This window comes from Eleutherodactylus coqui, chromosome 13 (genome assembly GCF_035609145.1).
Source record: "Eleutherodactylus coqui strain aEleCoq1 chromosome 13, aEleCoq1.hap1, whole genome shotgun sequence".
Classification (NCBI taxonomy): Eukaryota; Metazoa; Chordata; class Amphibia; order Anura; family Eleutherodactylidae; genus Eleutherodactylus; species Eleutherodactylus coqui.
The window spans coordinates 63,158,612-63,176,540 of NC_089849.1; the positions used below are offsets into that span (position 1 = coordinate 63,158,612).

The window sequence follows — 17,929 nt, forward strand, 5'->3', positions numbered from 1 at the left end:
TGTGGTGCATGAGTCTCACTTGAGAACTATACACTGCTTGCTTAAATTGAATAGACCTGTGCAGTATATTTAGTCAATTGGGGTGTTAGAACTATGCAGTGTTTTGACTGTGAATAACAGAATGACTAAGGCTTCATGCCCATGGCCGGGTCAGATTCCGACTGCGAAATGTCGCAGCGAAATCACACTCGGCACCCTCTAGAGACCCTATACTTGCCTCTCCAGATCTGCCACGAGCGTCTCAGCTGGTGAGCCAGTGCGCATATGCAGTGCAGCGCATGATGTGTCGGCGCTGGGCAGTGATGCGACTTCCAGAGATACTTCCGCTGTGCTCACAACTTTAGCATAACTTCCCGCTGTGTGAGTTGTGCTAAACTCCCTCCCCCTTACTTTGCCAGTGGCTCCATAGGCTTATATGGGAGTTTCTATTGCAGCTATTAGTCGGTCCAGAAATCGTACTATTCAACTGAATGGGTGTATGCACACAGGTTTTTTTTTTACTTGAACTGATGGTCCAAGTTAAGAAAAAATAAATCTTGCATCATGTCCTATTCTTGCCTGTGTGCAAGTATCCTTAGAGCTCATTCACACATGTGTATGCGTTTTCACGCTTGGCAGATTGCGACTATAAATCGCGTGAGTGAAGAATACCCTTGAATGAGTCCCGAGCTTAAATAGCGTTTTCTCGTCCATTCACACAGGCTATTGCAGAAATCCTCGTAATGACTGCTAATGCTTAAATAGAGCCAACTGCCTTCTTTTCCCAGCGTTGGACGCAGCTAAACTCCCTCAACCATCCCTATTTTTTCAGCTCCAATAGGAGTCTATGGGAGCCTCCAGCGTATGCTGTCAAAAGATAGGGCAAGACCTATCTTTTCACGCACCATATAAAATTGGCAACTGAAAAGGTCGCCGATGTTCTATCTTTGAAGGCGCAATTTTTTCTACGCAGCCAAAAATCACTCATGTGAATTGGAATCCAATGCTTCACATGGATGCGAATTTTGGACAACAATAGCTGCATACATAGTGAGTAAAAAATATACTTTTGTCCGGGCTCACACAGCCGTATGCATTAGGCCCTGTGTGAGTCACACAGAGTTTTACCGTCACGTATGGCAGCAATATTGTGCTGTGTATGACAGCGTATCTCATGTTTGCTGTCATTCGCAGTCTTCCTGTTTGTTTGTTCTTTTTGTTTAAACTTCCTGCTATTCCCACACTCATAGTGGCCTTTTTATGTAACAAGGATGTGATGCCCTCTAGTGAGAAGTCTGCAGTACTGTAGGTTTTTTTTGTTACCAATTGTCCCAATTAGGGCATGTTCACATGAGACGTATTTCCCACAATGAACAATCTGTGACTGGAGGCTTATTCACACTGCCGCAGTCACAACTACGCTCACTGGCATGAAGCACAGTTGCATCTGGACGAGGGGAGTTCAAACTCTGCACCAGAGCACAGGAGTATGAAAATGACTATGGGGAGACAGGTGCTGCTCGATCTTCCCTGCACATAGTTTAACGACATGCGGGAAAGATACGGCAGGGTTTTATCTTTGCCGTACAAATCATGGTGGGGTAAAAGAGGTAGTGAAAATGAAACCACTGAAATCCCATAAAGATCAGTGGTTTCATTTTGTCCAGTTATCACAGCAGTATAAGGGCAGAAAACCACGCTCGTCTGAATCCGCCCTATTTCCCAGCAGAAAATAGGCAGCATATTCACAACATGTAAACATACATAAACGAGGACCTGTGACGTGGATTGCGGGCTCACGTATTTTGGCCAAAATATTAACCAGTGTCTTTTAATACTGCATTTATCGGTATTTATCAGTAACATGCAGTGTGGATGTGAACGCTAGGAGAGCCCAGGCTACCAGTGTCAATGTGGTTTATCTGTGGGGTACAAGGCAACCCGCCAGATTTAAATATGGAGTCACTAATAGTTTGTAAGCCTGCACGGTGCACTACATGTACCATGTGGTCTTTTTGCGCAGGAATAAGCACTAAGCAGACTCGCACATATAAGGAAGTTATTCAATGTACATCCACTAGCCACAACCACCTTACAAATCATCACACAATAGTTTTCCTGGAATTCTATGAAGGTTTATTTCATGTCATGTATTCTCCATAAATCCACAAGGTACAGTATGTGTAGTAAGTAAACAGATCTCCAAGTATCCCCTACAGGACAGAATAGTAGATGTTTCCCATAATTATGTATTAGTACAGGTTACTCTCTCCCATCATTTATTTATATCTAGGACTGTGACTGTAACAAGGGAGCACTCACTACATCTAGCAGAAAGGTTTCTAGACCGACATAGAAGGGGGTTCTTTACTGTAAGAGCAGTGTGACTCTGGAGCTCTCTGCTGGACGTGGTGGGGGCAAACTTGATAAAAGAGTTTAAGAGGGGCCTGGATGCCTTTCTTAAGTGTTACAAGATTACATGTTATAGTCACTAATTACTTCAGGGTGATTCGGGAATTATTCTGACTGACAGATTGGGGTCGGGAAGAAATTTGTTCCCTCTAAAATGAGGAAAATTAGCTACTACTTCATTAGGGTTTTTTGCCTTCCTCTGGATCAACATTGCGGGGTAATAGGCTGAACTGGATGGACATATGTCTTTTTTCAGCCTTGTATACTATGTTACCGTGTAATACAACTGAGTGAACAAGGGTGTCTGTACTTTATTGGACTGCCAATAGTAAAGCTGATCATAGACATTATAGACATTACATTACTATGGGCTGAAACAAAACCCATATTCGTTGTAGCCGCTCTCCACTTTTACTAATTGATGGAGCTCCCAAATAATCTAGAATTTCCTAACTACATATTTGAATATGGACTTTCTATACCAAACAGCCCCTTTATACAGAAACCGTACATTAATATATGCATGAATAGAAAGAGAAGCATCACTAATAAGTCTGGGTATAATAAGACATGTGCATTGTCCTTCTTCCGAAGTCCAGGCCTTGTTCTACGATTCTAGAAGAAAGAGAAAAAGAATGTGAAACACTAAGTACAATTTGTGAAAACACACATTCACGCAGTCTTCTGATGTGGATCTAACACTTAGGCCGCTTTTACACGTGCGACAAAATCGTGTGATTTTCCCGCGAACACGAGAAAACTCTTGTTTATGAAGCCGATGTTTTTTTAATGGGTTCCCTCACATTAGCATTGTTTTGACTGATGCCATGTTGCGAGAAACAATAATGCAGCATGTTTTATCTTGCCGCAATTTTTTTTTTGTAACCCATGTTTTCCTATGGAGCATCGCATCGCACAAACATGCAATTTTTTTCTATGGGATTTCAGTGGTTTCGTCTTCTTTAGCTCTTTTTCCCAACCGTGATTTGTATGGCCGGGATAAGGTAGGACCTGCCTTATCTTTCCTGCCTGTTTTTTCAAACTCCTGTGCTCAGGCGCAGAGTTTGAATTGCCGGCGAGGAAGAAGAAATCTCGCTCATTCAGGCACAACTACTCTGTTACCCTTACGACATTGTGAATAAGCCCTAACTGTGAGTTGTGTCCGAAACACTCGGCTACAGCTCGCATTGGTCAGAACACGGACACCAGTCTCCATGCGGTCCGATATTCACAGACACAGTGACAAAGCCTGTTTGCGCTTTAATGACCAACTAATATTTCAGTTTTTTTCTTCGTCTTACGTCTAGAGGCATAACTTTTTAATTTTTCCGTCGATATATCCATATGAGGACTTGTGTTTTGGGGAACAAGATGTATTTTTTAGTGGCATCATTTTTGGATACGTATAAAAGTAATTATAACTTTTAGTGATTTTATAAAAAAATTTTTAGGGCGATGGAGAAAAAATTCTGCCGTTTTGTTTTTGGATTTCATTTTTACGTTATTCAGTGTGAAAGATAAACAATGGGATAACATTCTGTAGGTCCCCACGATTACGGTGATACAAAGTTTATACAGTTTTTTTATATGTTTGCTATTTTTGCACACACTTTTTTTGAAGGTTAACTTAATACAGGCAAGGGCGATATCAGCCGTGAAAAACGGCCCAATATCACTGTTGCCAACAGGCCTTTTTAGGCAAAATCGCCTCGCATTATTTCGGGAAAGAAGCGATTGTGGAGTTTCCTTTATTGTTTTCAATGGGAGATTTCGCATTACACGCACCTAGCACATAGTGTGATGCTGCCGCGGCCCCATTGAAAACAATGGGAGATGTGATGCGAGAGCACGCTCCAAGATAGGGTATGCCGGGTTTAGTTTCATTGTGATGTGGGAGAACATCGCTCATGTGTATGACCCCATTCAAAAGAATGGGGTTCATATTCATACAAAGTTTAAGACTTGCTACGCACAGATCTCACACTCTTTTCTCGCCCATGTGTAGGCGGCCTAAGATTTGCTCTTGTGTCACCGCATTCCAAGAGCCATGACATTTTTTTTTTTTTGCCTCGGACGGAGCTCCATAAGGGCTTGTTTCTTGCAGGATGAACACTAGTCTTCATTAATGCAATTTTTGCGAACATCTAACATTTTGATTGTTTTTTATAATATTTTTTTCAAGAAGCAAGATTAACAAAATCTGTAATTCTAGCATGTTTATTTTTAATGGCATTCCCTGTGCAGTATACATAATATGGTAAATTACTTCTGCAGGCCATCTTAATTACACCAATTCCAAATTGTTGTTTTTTTAGCAACTTTTTCTAGTTTAAAAAAAAAAGAAAAAATATATTTTTCTAATCATTGAATTCAAAGAACCCTAATATTTTTATTTTTTTTGTCAACGATTCTGTGTAAGGGTGGACACCCGCTTGTGTTTTTCTGGAATGTTTTTTTCACGCGATATTGCTGCGTTTTTCTAATGCGATTGTCTATGGGACTTTCTAATGTTAAAAATGCATTGCAAGTTTGTGTTTTGCGATTTTTGTGCCATGCGTTTTAACATTAGAAAGTCCCATTGACAATCGCATTAGAAAAATGCAGCAATATCGCGTGAAAAAAACACGCAAAAAAAACTCAGGTGGGTGTCCACCTCAAGGGGTTTTCTTTTGCAGTATGAGGCCTTGGTCAGACGACCGTTTTTTGCCGCGATTTGCGGATACGCATGCGATCTGCGCATATATAAAACCATTGCTTCGCAATAGGATCGGTCACATGTCCGCTTTTTATGCAGATGTCCGATAAATTATAGGACACGAGGAATCGCAGATCGCACCTATCTGCGTTCTGCGATTCCTTGTGTTCTATATATGCGCTCAATGGGGCCGGCGGAAGCAGCGCCAACCCCATTGAGAACATATACTATAAAGATCATTCTCCTCTGCCACAGCTGTAACAGCTGTGGCAGAGAAGAAGGATGTTCGCCCATTGAATTTAATGGAGCCGGCAATATAGCCGGCTCCATTGAAAGCAATGGGCTGCCGGCGAGCGCGGCATGAATTTTCGGGAAGGGCTTAAAAATATAAGCCCTTGCCTGAAAACCATGCAAAAATGTGTAAAAAAAAAATATATATACTCACCTTGTCCCTGCAGCCGGAGTTCAGCCGCGGCCGGCCGGCAGTTCTCCTGAACTGCTGTGAGTAGTATTCAGCAGCCGGGGATTTAAAATCCCCGCCTGCTGAATAGGCTGCCTCTGATTGGTCACAGCCCTCACCAATCAGAGGCAGCTCTCACTCACCCATTCATGAACTCATGAATGGGTGAGTGAGTGCTGCCTCTGATTGGCTCAGCGCAAGGACCAATCAGGGGCAGCTCTTAGCTATTGAATGACAGCTCTCTTCATACAGTGCGGGCGTCAGCTGTTTGTAACAGCTGACACCCACGGGCAATAGCCGCTATCGGCCGCGCAGCCGATCGCAGCTATTAACCATTTAAATGCCGCTGTCAATTCTGAGGTCCCGCATGGCCACCTTGCGGTGAAATCGGGGGAGCCGTGCAAGTGTCATGGCATCCGGGGGCCTAATGAAAGGCCCCAGGGCTGCCTTACCAGACTGGCTATCAAGCCATCCCCGTGGGGTGGCTTGATAGACTGCCTGTTAAATTGCAGTATGACGTAATGCTGTAGCATTACGTCATACTGCAGGAGCGATCAAAGCATCGCATGTTAAAGTCCCCCAAGGGGACTTCAAAGTAAAGTAAAAAAAATATCAAACAAAGTTTTTTTAGTTGTAAAAAAAAAAAAGTTATAAAAGTTTAAATCACCCCCCTTTTGCCATATCTATTATTAAAAAATCTAAATTATAAAATAAAAATATGTATTTGGTATTGCTGCGTCTGTAAAAGTCCAATCTATCAAAGTAGCACATTATTTTTCCCGAATGGTGAACGCCATCCGAAAAAAAAAAATAAAGAACGTCAGAAATGCACCTTTTTAGTTACCCTGTCTCCCAGAAAAAAACACAATAAAAAGCGATCAAAAAGTCGTATATACTCCAAATTGAGACTATCGGAAACTACAGGACATCCTGCAAAAAATGAGCCCTTGTTAAACTACATCGACGGAAAAATTAAAAAGTTATTGCGCGCACAAAATGACGGCAGAAAATAATTGAAAAAAATTAAATGTCTTTGAAAAAAAAAAAGTACTATAGTAAGAAAAAAACTATACAAGTTTGGTATCGTAGTAATCGTACCGACCCATAGAATAAAGTTATTATGTCACTTTTGTTGCCGTTTGTGTGCCGTAGAAACAAGACGCACTAAAAGATGGCGAAATGTCGGGGTTTTTTTCATTTTACTCCACTTAGAATTTTTTTAAAGTTTTTCAGTACATTATATGGTACATTAAACAACCCCATTGAAAAATACAACTCGTCCTGCAAAAAACAAGCCCTCCTACAGCGATGTTGATGGATAAATAAAGAGTTACGAATTTTTTGAAGCGGGGAGGAAAAAACGAAAATGGAAAAAGAAAAAGGGGCTGCGTCATTAAGGGGTTAAGCAGCCGCTAGGTTTTTATCCAAGAACCTGCTTCCACTGGCTCGGGAGACTTGTACCAGGCCTCTAATATAGCTGCAATCAAAAGACGGTGCTTAATCAGAATAAAGCGCCTTAGCAGACGCCATCAAAAAAATGCATGGACGGTCATTAATGGGTTAAATTCACAATTATTCATGTTTGAAGACCACAGACTCATTAAACGTGTTAATGTTAAAAGTATGAATATTTACTTTTTGTTGGCGTCATGCAAACACTTGAACAACTATGATAGCAACACTTTTCACGAAATGGGCATCCAGTGTCAGAGTCACAAAATGCGCGTACTGGCACATAACAGAAGATTTGAGGGGATGGACAGCCACCTTTTTTCTCTAAAAAGAAAAAAAAAAGTTCAGAATCAGAATGGAGCAGAAGAGATGAAGATCCACAAATACACTGATACAACCAATAAGAGGTAGATGCAGTTAAGATGGCGTTTTATATGCTATGGCCGCTGTGGTTGTCTCTATTATGGGGATCCAAGGCTGGAAAATGACACAAAAAATGTACTACTACTTCCCGCTGCACATGGCTGCCCATTGGTGTCCTCTCCAGTCTTGGGCGGTTGTGGCTAATTACAATACATGAGGTTAGACTACATAGAGCCAGAGATTATAGGTGATCCTGATGGTCCAAGTGCCAAGGGAATGCGCCCCCTACCCCTATTACACCCTAACAGAGTGCCGATATCCCTGTATCCCTACACACAGCATCACAGCGGCCATAGATTACATTATCTGATTTTATTACAGACTAAAAAGATACGATTTCCTAAGTGGCATGTGCCTTTTAATACATTTAGCGCATTTACAACAAGACACTTCAGTATCAGATCTTCATAAATGTCCCCTCTGCATTGTGCTCTTCCTCTGTTATTCCTCCTAGTCATTTATGAATAAATTGACAACTGGGTGTGACCAGTTAGAGGCGTATCACTATACACTGTCATTTTGTCCAATCAATGCAGTATCAGTCAGTGTGAGGACACACCCATTTGCCAAAAGGAATTGTAACGCCCAGTTGGAAATATATTTATTACTTTCTAAGAGGAATACCAGAGGAACGGCACCACACAGAGTTACTGTATGAGGAAAGGAGCTCCCGAATTGTTATTACATGGAGAATACAAGTGTTTATGAAAGTAGATATGTCAGGTGTGGTGATGGGTCTTCTTAAAGGGGTTGTCTCATGAAATCAAGTGGGGTTATACACTTCTGTATGGCCATATTAATGCACTTTGTAATATACATCGTGCATTAAATATGAGCCATACAGAAGTTATTCACTTACCTGCTCCGTTGCTAGCGTCCCCGTCGCCATGGATCTGTCTAATTTCGCCGTCTTCTGGCGATTTTAGACGCGCTTGCGCTGTGCGGTCTTCTCCGTGTTGAATGGGGCCGCTCGTGCCGGAGAGCTGGTCCGGTAGCTCCGCCCCGTCACATGTGCCGATTCCAGCCAATCAGGAGGCTGGAATCGGCAATGGACCGCACAGAGCCCACGGTGCACCATGGGAGAAGACCCGCGGTGCATCGTGGGTGAAGATCCCGGCGGCCATCTTGGTAAGTTAAGAAAGAAGTCGCCGCAGAGCGGGGATTCGGGTAAGTGATAAACTTTTTTTTTTTTTTAACCCATCCCTTGGGTTTGTCTCGCGCCGAACTGGGGGCCTATTGAAAGAAGAAAAAAAAACGTTTCGGCGTGAGACAACCCCTTTAAGACAGACCCTAGCAGCATGCTTTGACACAGGAAGGAATATTTCACAATGTTGCAGAATATGCCCTCTTGTGGAATATTCAACACCAAAATCCACACTGCGAACAGGTGGAATATTGTGGAATATTCCATAAAATATGTTGTAGTTGGATATAATAACTTACCTCCCACTGAAGGCCAACAGGTATTTCCACCATTTGTTTTGCAACACTTAGCTTTAGGAGCGCACTCGCTGTCAGAAGTACACATGTCATCATCGGTGTTAGAAGGGATCTTAGACGGATTCGGGCATCTTAGGTAAGACCTTTCTGTATATGTACAAAAAATCATGGACATAGTGAATATACTGCAAAGCAAGAAAAAAGACAACTATGAAAAAAAAACATAACCCTTATATGTACTCGCTGACTCTGAAGGTACCAAATGGGAGTGAGAACAAAAAAAGAAGAAAGAGGGGGGACTTCATAGTAAATGTTAAAATTGGCCATCTCCATCTGTATTACAGAACTGGTTTTTGTCCTTTGAATATGTGAATTTTCACCCTTGAACATCACTAATATACAGAGGCGTAACTTGAAGCTCCCGGGCCCCAATGCAAAACTACAATGCTTTACTCATAGTACTGGGCTCCCTATGTGGAGGCCTTATGGGCCCGCTAAGGCTCCTGGGCCCGGGTGCAACTGCATCCCCCGCATCCTCTATAGTTACGCCCCTGCTAATATGTATATATATATATATATATATATATATATATATATATATATATATATATGTCATCTGCATGAGTTATACATTGCATTATCTTCTACTGATCCTTCTCCTACTGCTCATCCTGATTTACTGTATTTTCTGCTGATTGCTAGTTGAAAACAGTCAGCAACCCTGTCAACAGATATAGCACTCTCCCCCCAGGATCATATGTCATGCAATGGGACATATATTCTCCATCAGATTATTATACCCTGCTTGCGTAAGGGTGCAGGTAGACAGACGACAAGCAAACTGGGACAATCTGTGCAGGTAATCGATAACAAAAACTAGAATGCTTGAATAGTCATTGACAGCAGTTAAAATTAAGTATGAAAGTATTAAGACGATCTCTGTGTTACACATGTTATTTAGTCTCATTGAGCTGTTCGTGAAGCTAGTAGAAGCAGTGTTTGCTAAAGACCATGTTTAGTCATTGTGTCCATATTCCTTTACTAGGATGGTGTGGGCAATGAGTCATAATTATCTTTCAAACTTTCAGGAAGGTGGTCCACCATGAAAGGCCACTATACTCTCTTTGTCTGTTTGCATTATAAATAGAGTTAAAACTGGGCTGGGCTCTTTAGAAAGACCACAGTGTTGATTTCACACAGTTAGATCTGACAGGGCCAGCAAGGCATACCCAGCTCACAAATGCGCTAACACAATCCACTTTGTAAACAGTCCACTTCTGGACTGGGCTGAATCGCAGTTCCGGATATTGCTGCTGGAGCTCCAGTGCTCTCTATTGAGTATTGTACATGGTGGGAAGACTACACTTTTAAATGGAAAGGTCATGAGGTTTATGCTGTCTGAACCCAGAATAGTGTAATATGCTTTCATGATCCAGTGCTGTCACCTGGTGAAGATCGCTCGGCGATGGAAAATCTGACTCTTTTCAGAGTCCCGTATGCACACTCTCCTATACAAAATTGTGGACATGGGACTCTGAAAAGAGTCAGATTTTCGAGATTTGCACAATCTTTGGAGGGCGACAGTGCTGGATTGTGGGAGCTGGTAAATATAAAAAAACATCACCAGGCTCCCTGTCACGTTCCCTAACAGCGCCATAACTTAGTTTATGGTGCTGTGGAAATATGACCGATTCCCTTTAAATGGTGTTTGGAGGCAAGTTGGAAGATATTTCTAAGCATACATGTGTATTAGGGGGTCGGGGGCCGGGGGAATAACTGTCAACTGAACAGCTGTTGAAGATATATGGTCACCTCTTCACAGACCTTGATCAAGCCCTAATAGCAAATACATATTGCACTAGACAATAGCCATGTAGTGTCATATAAGGGCTCGTTCACATTGGCACTTTTGAGTTCCAATGTCCTGCTCCATATGGGAGCAGGAAAACAGCAGTCAGTGGCCAAACTGAATTGTCATATGATGGACCTGAAAAGACCCCATTGACTGTTATGGGTTTGTTCAGTTTCCACACAGGCTTCGACATTTGACAGTCATTTTCATCCTGTTTTTTTAATGGAATCCAGCGTCGGTGATTTGCCCTGATGTGATCGAGCTCCAACATGGAGTCTCCATATCTCATTAGCAGTGTACTGTATGCCAGTGGTGTTGTATAGCGCACATATACTGACCTGCAGCAGGCATCTTGCACACTCTGGAGTCGTGGTCTAAACAGCATTTTTTTACTCCGTCACATTCTCCATCGTTTTGGCAATCCTTTAAGGTGCTATTAAAATTCCCTGGAGTGTACCTCCTTTCTGTTGGGCACTCTCCAGGTTTATTAGTGCCTAAAAGAAAATTACAAATTGAGTAGTTTACTTATCATGTCAGGCTTCAAAATAGAATCTCATTTTCACAATTGGTTGCAAAACTAGATTCACCCATAAGCCAATGTCTGCAATGAAAAGTGACAAACGCCGCAGGTTCTTTGGAGGTATGGAGAAAATTTTTCCCTCCCCCCCCCCCCCCTTCCCCAAGAGTGCAGCCTTATTTGGTACTTAAAGGGTTTTTCAGAGACTAAGAAAATCATGACTTAATCTAAGGATAGGTCTTCAATGTCTGATCACTGGGAGTCCGCTGCTCAGTTCCCCCACAATCAGCTGTTTGAAGATGGAGCGACACTTGGATGAGTGTTATGGCTGCTCCAGTGCATACTATGCTTGCCACCTTTGGCACAGAAAATATCAGCCAAAGTTAAAGGGTGGTGTAGTTTAAAGGTGTGGTTAGAGGGGTGGCTTATCGTGGCATATGTTTTTTACTCAATTATTGTAATGGCCCCAACTCAGTGGCTCCAACAATTATAGTGACCTCAGTAGTGGCCCCAGTAGTAATAGTGACCCCCATAGTGGCCCTAATACAGTAGTTACACTGACTCTCTTTAGTGGCCCCAGTATTCATAGTGCCCCCCCTTAGTGGACTTCCAGTCTGGCAGCAAACACACACTAGCAATCATGCTGCCATGAATGAGTGCCTGTTAGGCGTGCTTGTGGCATATCTTGATAGACTGCCTGTCAGTATCTTCACTGACTCAAAGCATGATTTCCTCACTCTCCATGTTCATGGGGCCCTGTACAAAGAAAAGGGTCTGATCACTTCAACGGGTCGAGACGTAAAGCATGCTCCTCTCATTCTGGAACTATTACAAGCTGTGTGGGTCCCTACCCAAGTGGCAGTCTATCACTGTAAATGAAATCAGAAAGGAGACTCACTCATTGCACAGGGATACAAAAAAACAGATGCTGCTGCCAAGTGAGCTGCCACTCTCCCAGATGTCAAACGTTCTGTCAAGCTACAAGCCCTCTTGCCCATTCCCCTTAGCAACTGGAACCCCTGCTACAATCAAGATGAACAGGAATGGCTAAACCTGTAAGCTGGAGGATGCACTCCTCAGGTCTGGTTCACCTTCCCAGATAAAAGAATTGTGGTCCGAACAGCACTAGCGACAGACATCATCAAGAAAGTGCATGGGGACACACTATGTATCCACCACCATGGAAAATATAATCCAAGATGTGCTGTACATCCGAAGACTTGCCAGCATTACTAAGGCGATAACCAGAAAATGTGTCATTTGCACTAAAAATAATCCTAGGCAAGGTCTTCTGAAATCTCCAGGGACACAATCTTCTGGAGCATCTCCCTTCAAAGATGTACTAGTCAACTTAATTCAAATGCCTGCAGCTAATGGATGGAAATATCTCCTAATCTTTGTCTACATTTACACTGGGAGGTTGGCAGCCTACCCCACTAGGACTGAAAAATCAACTGAAGTGGCCAGAGCAATACTGAGAGACAGAATTTCAAGACACAGCCAACTGGTGCGGATTGGATCAGACAATGGGCCAGCCTTTGTGGAAGAGATCATACAAGAGTTAGCCAGTTGTATCAAGATCAGATGGAGATTACACACTGCCTACAGACCTCAGAGCTCAGAAAAGGGAAAAGTTGAACGCATGAACCAGAATTTAAAAGTTGCCTTAGAGAAGCTCTGTCAGGAGACACCTAAAATGGCCACAAGTCCTACCCATTGCTCTGCTCAGAATCAGATCAGCCCCCACTAAAAAAAACTGGTTATTCCCCTTTTGAGATGATGCATGGTAGGCCCAGCCCGGTAGTATTAGGGATTAGAGCAGATAACAAAACAGTGGGGAGAGATGATTAATCACCAACTAATGCTTGCCCTGGGTAGGGCCATGGCGACCATCGCTAAAAGAGCAGGAGAAAGGTTACCTATTTGTTTGAATATTGCTGTGCAAAGTTACCTATATGTTTGGATACTGTTCTGTACTTCTTTTTCTTCCAGGGAAAAAAGTCTGGGTGATGGACTGGCGCCAGAGGCCTCTCAAACCAAAGTGGAAGGGTCCATACACCAAAGGGTCCATTCTATCTACCCCGACTGCTGTTAAAGTTGCTGAGATAGGACCTTAGATCCACCATATCAGAGTGAAATTGGCCTACACTGACCGTGCCTGCATACTACACCTGACAGATCCCCTGAAGCTCACCATATAAACCCCCAGAAGTGTTCTGGACCAGATAGAGACTTTGCCCTCTACTACAGGTAGTAGCCCGCAGGGTGGGGAGGCACCCGTTGACAGATAAGTGTACTGCAAAGAGACATTGTTTTCTCCTCCATATCTAGGAAAGTGGGAGAGCAACAGCTGCAAGACAACAAGAAGAATGGGGAACCTAAAAACGACTGTGTTGGTGGTGGTGGGATTACTTCTGTTGATGTGTTTATTTTTATGATATTCTATAAGCTTGTGATGGCTATCATATGGAGGTAAATGTGGTGCTTGGACATAGAAAAAGTAATATTGTAATAACCTCTATTGCTCCCTGTTATTAGTCAGAAAGCTGAGGTATATTATAGACTTTCCTGCTATTTCTGAATGTTTCTATGCACATAGGATGTAGCTACTGCATACTAACTTTAACCTTACTAACTTCTCTTCCCTATATGTAGAATGTAATAAACTAAAATGTTTCCTTCTAAAAATACTATATACTACTGTTAGGCCTTAGTAAGACGGGCGATTTTAGCCGCGATTTGCGCATGCGCATGCGTCCGGCGATTTTTTAAAACCATTGCTTTGCAATGGTATCGGACACATGAGCGCTTTTTATGCGCTCGTCCGATAAATTATAGAACAGAAATCGCAGATTGCACCTATCTGCGATCTGCGATTCCTGTTCTCTTCTGTATATGCGCTCAATGGGGCCGGCGGCAGCAGCGCCGACCCCATTGAGAACATATAGAAGACAAATCATTCTTCTCTGCCACAGCTGTAACAGCTGTGACAGAGAAGAATGATGTTTGCCCATTGAATTCAATGGAGTCGGCAATACAGCCGCTCCATTGAAAGCAATGGGCTGCCGGCGTGCGCGGGGTGAATTGTCGGGAAGGGCTTAAATATATAAGCCCTTCCCGGCAATTCATCCTAAAATGTGTTAAAATAAAAAAAAATTGTATACTCACCTTTCCGCTGCAGCCGGAGTCCAGCCGCGGCCGCTGTCAGTTCTCCTGAACTGCTTCTTGGCACTATTCAGCCGGCGGGGCTTTAAAATCCCCGCCTGCTGAATGATCTGCCTCTGATTGGTCACAGCCTGACCAATCAGAGGCAGGTTTCACTCACACACCCATTCATGAATTCATGAATGGGTGAGTGACTGCTGCCTCTCAGCGCTGAGCCAATCAGGGGCAGGTCTGACTCACATCCATTCATGAATTCATGAATGGGTGTGAGTGAGGCATGCCTCTGATTGGCTCAGCGCTGAGCCAATCAGGGGGCAGGTCTGACTCACACCCCCTTCACACCCACTGCAGGACGGCCGCGCGGAGCTCCGGCTGCCGGCAGAAGGTGAGTATACAATTTTTTTTTTATTTTAACACATTTTAGGATGGATTGCAGGGAAGGGCTTATATATTTAAGCCCTTCCCGACAATTCATCCCGGGCTCGCCCGCAGCGCATTGCTTTCAATGGAGACGGCTGTATTGCCGTCTCCATTAAATGCAATGCGCTGGACAGCTCCGGCCCGTTTCTAATGAAACGCGGCTAGGAGCAGATTTTCGGGCGATTTGCGCGCACCGGTCACGCGATTTGCGGATGCGCATCCGTCATGCGATCCGCAAATCGCGCGAAAAATCGCCCGTCTGACTAAGGCCTTAGACTGTATCCACTTGGCATGATCATAATTTGATGCAGAGAAAGCCTTCAACTATATTCCCCTTTCCCCTTGCATCTTTTGTACAAAAGTGAAAGTAGAAATTCTCTTCCTGGTCTTTGTTTAAGCTGTTAACCAATAATTATGAAGCTGTGAATACGTTGCCTACTTGGTATATAGCTTTGTGTAATTCCTCTGATTGGTACTCAGAGATTTGGAATTGTTTTATGTCCCTCTGGGTCAGTGCTTGCACTAAAATAAATCTTAGTTCACTTCCTAAAGGAATCCTGGTGTCCTCTTGGATCTCGTATATCACCAGAGTTGGCAACACAATTCTGCCTAGCTTGCAAATTTTGACATGGATTTCAAAATCCACATGTAGAAATACAGATTTCTGTACGGAATATTCCACTATGTGTTGGATGTTACGTGTGAAGCACCCTGAGGTTATATCCACATGGGGTGAATTTGCAATGGATTTTCAGAGCATTTACAGTAGCAGCAAAGTTGATAAGAGTTTCAAAATCTCATCTACATGCTGCGGAAATTGACATGCGTTGGAGAATTTAACTTATAGCACCAGAAACACTTCAGCTCTTCTACTGAGGGGTGAATTTCAAACCAAAATCCATTTCAAATTCCGCACCAAATGGTGCAGTTTTTAATGCAGATATTCTGTTATGGAGTATATGCTGTATACATTGTGGAGCAAGTCTGTCCTACGTGACATAGCCTATGGCCATTTAAAATGCTCGCTTAAAAAAGTTGTACTGAGCCTCCACTGATTTCAAAGGGGCTTTTCAGACAAGCGTTTTAGCGCGGCATTTCTAACGCTGTCTGTACTATTTTAGTGCGTTGCAGCGCTTTTTAACGCACCCCATCACCCATTGATGTGGTGCGTTAAAAACGCTGTAAAACGTGTTGTTTTTTTACTAATGCCTGTGTGAGACTGACCTTAAGGTAGTGCCGATTCTGGGAAATTCTGAACCAAACATACACTACTCATTTTATAATATGAGTTTGCCAATTATGGATTTTTTTGTTATGTAAATTTTTTTCTCTGCTTGGAATTTATATATATATATTTTTCAACTTTTTTATGTCCCAGTAGGGTACTTGAATGTGAGCTTCAGATTTATTTTCCTGGTGTTTTCTCTATAGGCTTTGTAAAATAACTTAAACAAAAAGACTTGCACAAAAATGTTTGTACAAAAAGATGGTATTTTTTAAAAAGCCACCTAAAAATGCAAACAAAACCATATACTATATAATGTTAAACTTTTTTTTTTAGTGCTATGTAAGTGACATGATAACTTTTTCCCGGAGGCTCTGCATTACAGATTGCTGACGTGTCACTATCCGTGTTCCTACACAATTGTAGGCTGGAGTATCACTTCCCTCGCCTGAAACCCAGTTACCAAAAAGCCATATAGCCCCAACATAATACTGACCCATTGAGAAATCCCATGAGTTTAGGCAGAGGACCAACCTACTTTTAGGTTACTAGCAGATGGGATTCATCAACAGTGCACACATTATATATATATCAGAATGATACCTGAACTTACAAAATTGTTTCATATGTTGGGTGTAATATACCCCGGTGTACATACTACATGCATTATATATAACATCTCTATCTCTTCTATGATACTGCTAGGACAGGTATAACTTACCATATGATGATGATGATGATACCATCAGGACGACAGAACAGAGCCAGAGCCCCAGGAACGAGGCTTGAAGTCTGCTCATCTTCATCATGGTTATGCTAGTTGTAATGTACTTTCTGAGTGCAGGCTCTTATAAATAAGCAGAGAATGACGACCTGCGTGTGGGTGGTGGCCTTGCAGAAAAGGCAGAATCAGTGGTACTTTGTGACCTGTACCTAGCACTAACAATGTACAGGTGTAATTATTGCAAAAGTTTGCGTGAGACATTTTTGTCACAATTTGAATTTATGCAACTTCATAACATGACGTGGAAAACCTGCTGATCTACTTCACTAAACCATTATGTAGCCCTCATTCCTTCCTAGACCTGGTCTTTCCACTAGTCACTGACTTCAAAGTTAACTTCCCTGTTTGTGATGTCATCATGCAAATGATTACACTAGGCAACGTGATTTGTGTGTCTAAGAAAAGTTTATTTGTTCCTGTTAGCTTATTGTAAAATATAATGGATAATAACGAAAAAAGTTTGCTTGTGTGGTCACGAACCTGCACTGTACATATAATCTTAGTCGGCAATGTGACAATCAAAGTTTTGGCTCAATAACTGTTAATAACCATTTGTTTGTTATCCAAATAATGTGAAAATACCACTGATTTCCCGTACACACACACACATTTTTTTTTTGTTATCTAGTGTTATGTATACATTGTCATACTTATATACCGTATATACCGGCGTATAAGACGACTTTTGAACCCCGAAAAATCCATTCAATGATGTCATGGCTGCCGGCGTGTGTATTAGCTTTCTGGAAGCGGGGATTTCAAGCCCCACATTCAGAAAGCTATGCTGCGCCGGGGACGAGGAGCGAGCGACATCCTGCCGGAGCGCGACAGAACGCCGTGGGAGGTGAGTAATAAAATTTTTTTTTTTTCTCCACTGAATACCGGCGTATAAGGTGACAGTTGGGGGGTCGTCTTATACGCCCCGTCGCCTTATACGCCGGTATATACGGTATTTATCTATTATTTATTTATAGAGATTACAGTATAAAGAAATAAAGGGTGACACAAGTTTAAAAAACGCTTATTCTGTACAATCCAGCCCCCCCCCCCCCCCCAAAAGATATATTGCGCTATACAGGGGTGTAACTAAAGGCTCAGGGGCCCT

General features: G+C 42.5%; 1 protein-coding gene across 1 annotated transcript; it reads right to left on the reverse strand.

Annotated features, from left to right (window-relative positions):
* Nucleotides 1–2,092: 2,092 nt before the first annotated feature.
* On the reverse strand, nt 2,093–16,900 carry LOC136588198 (WAP four-disulfide core domain protein 5-like). The gene is made up of 5 exons (XM_066587243.1): nt 16,762–16,900; nt 11,052–11,207; nt 8,865–9,008; nt 7,182–7,322; nt 2,093–3,006 (listed from the first exon to the last, which is right to left on the reverse strand). Exons 1-5 carry the CDS (start codon nt 16,847–16,849, stop codon nt 2,999–3,001), a joined length of 537 nt encoding a protein of 178 aa, XP_066443340.1. The 5' UTR covers nt 16,850–16,900; the 3' UTR covers nt 2,093–2,998.
* Nucleotides 16,901–17,929: the final 1,029 nt, after the last annotated feature.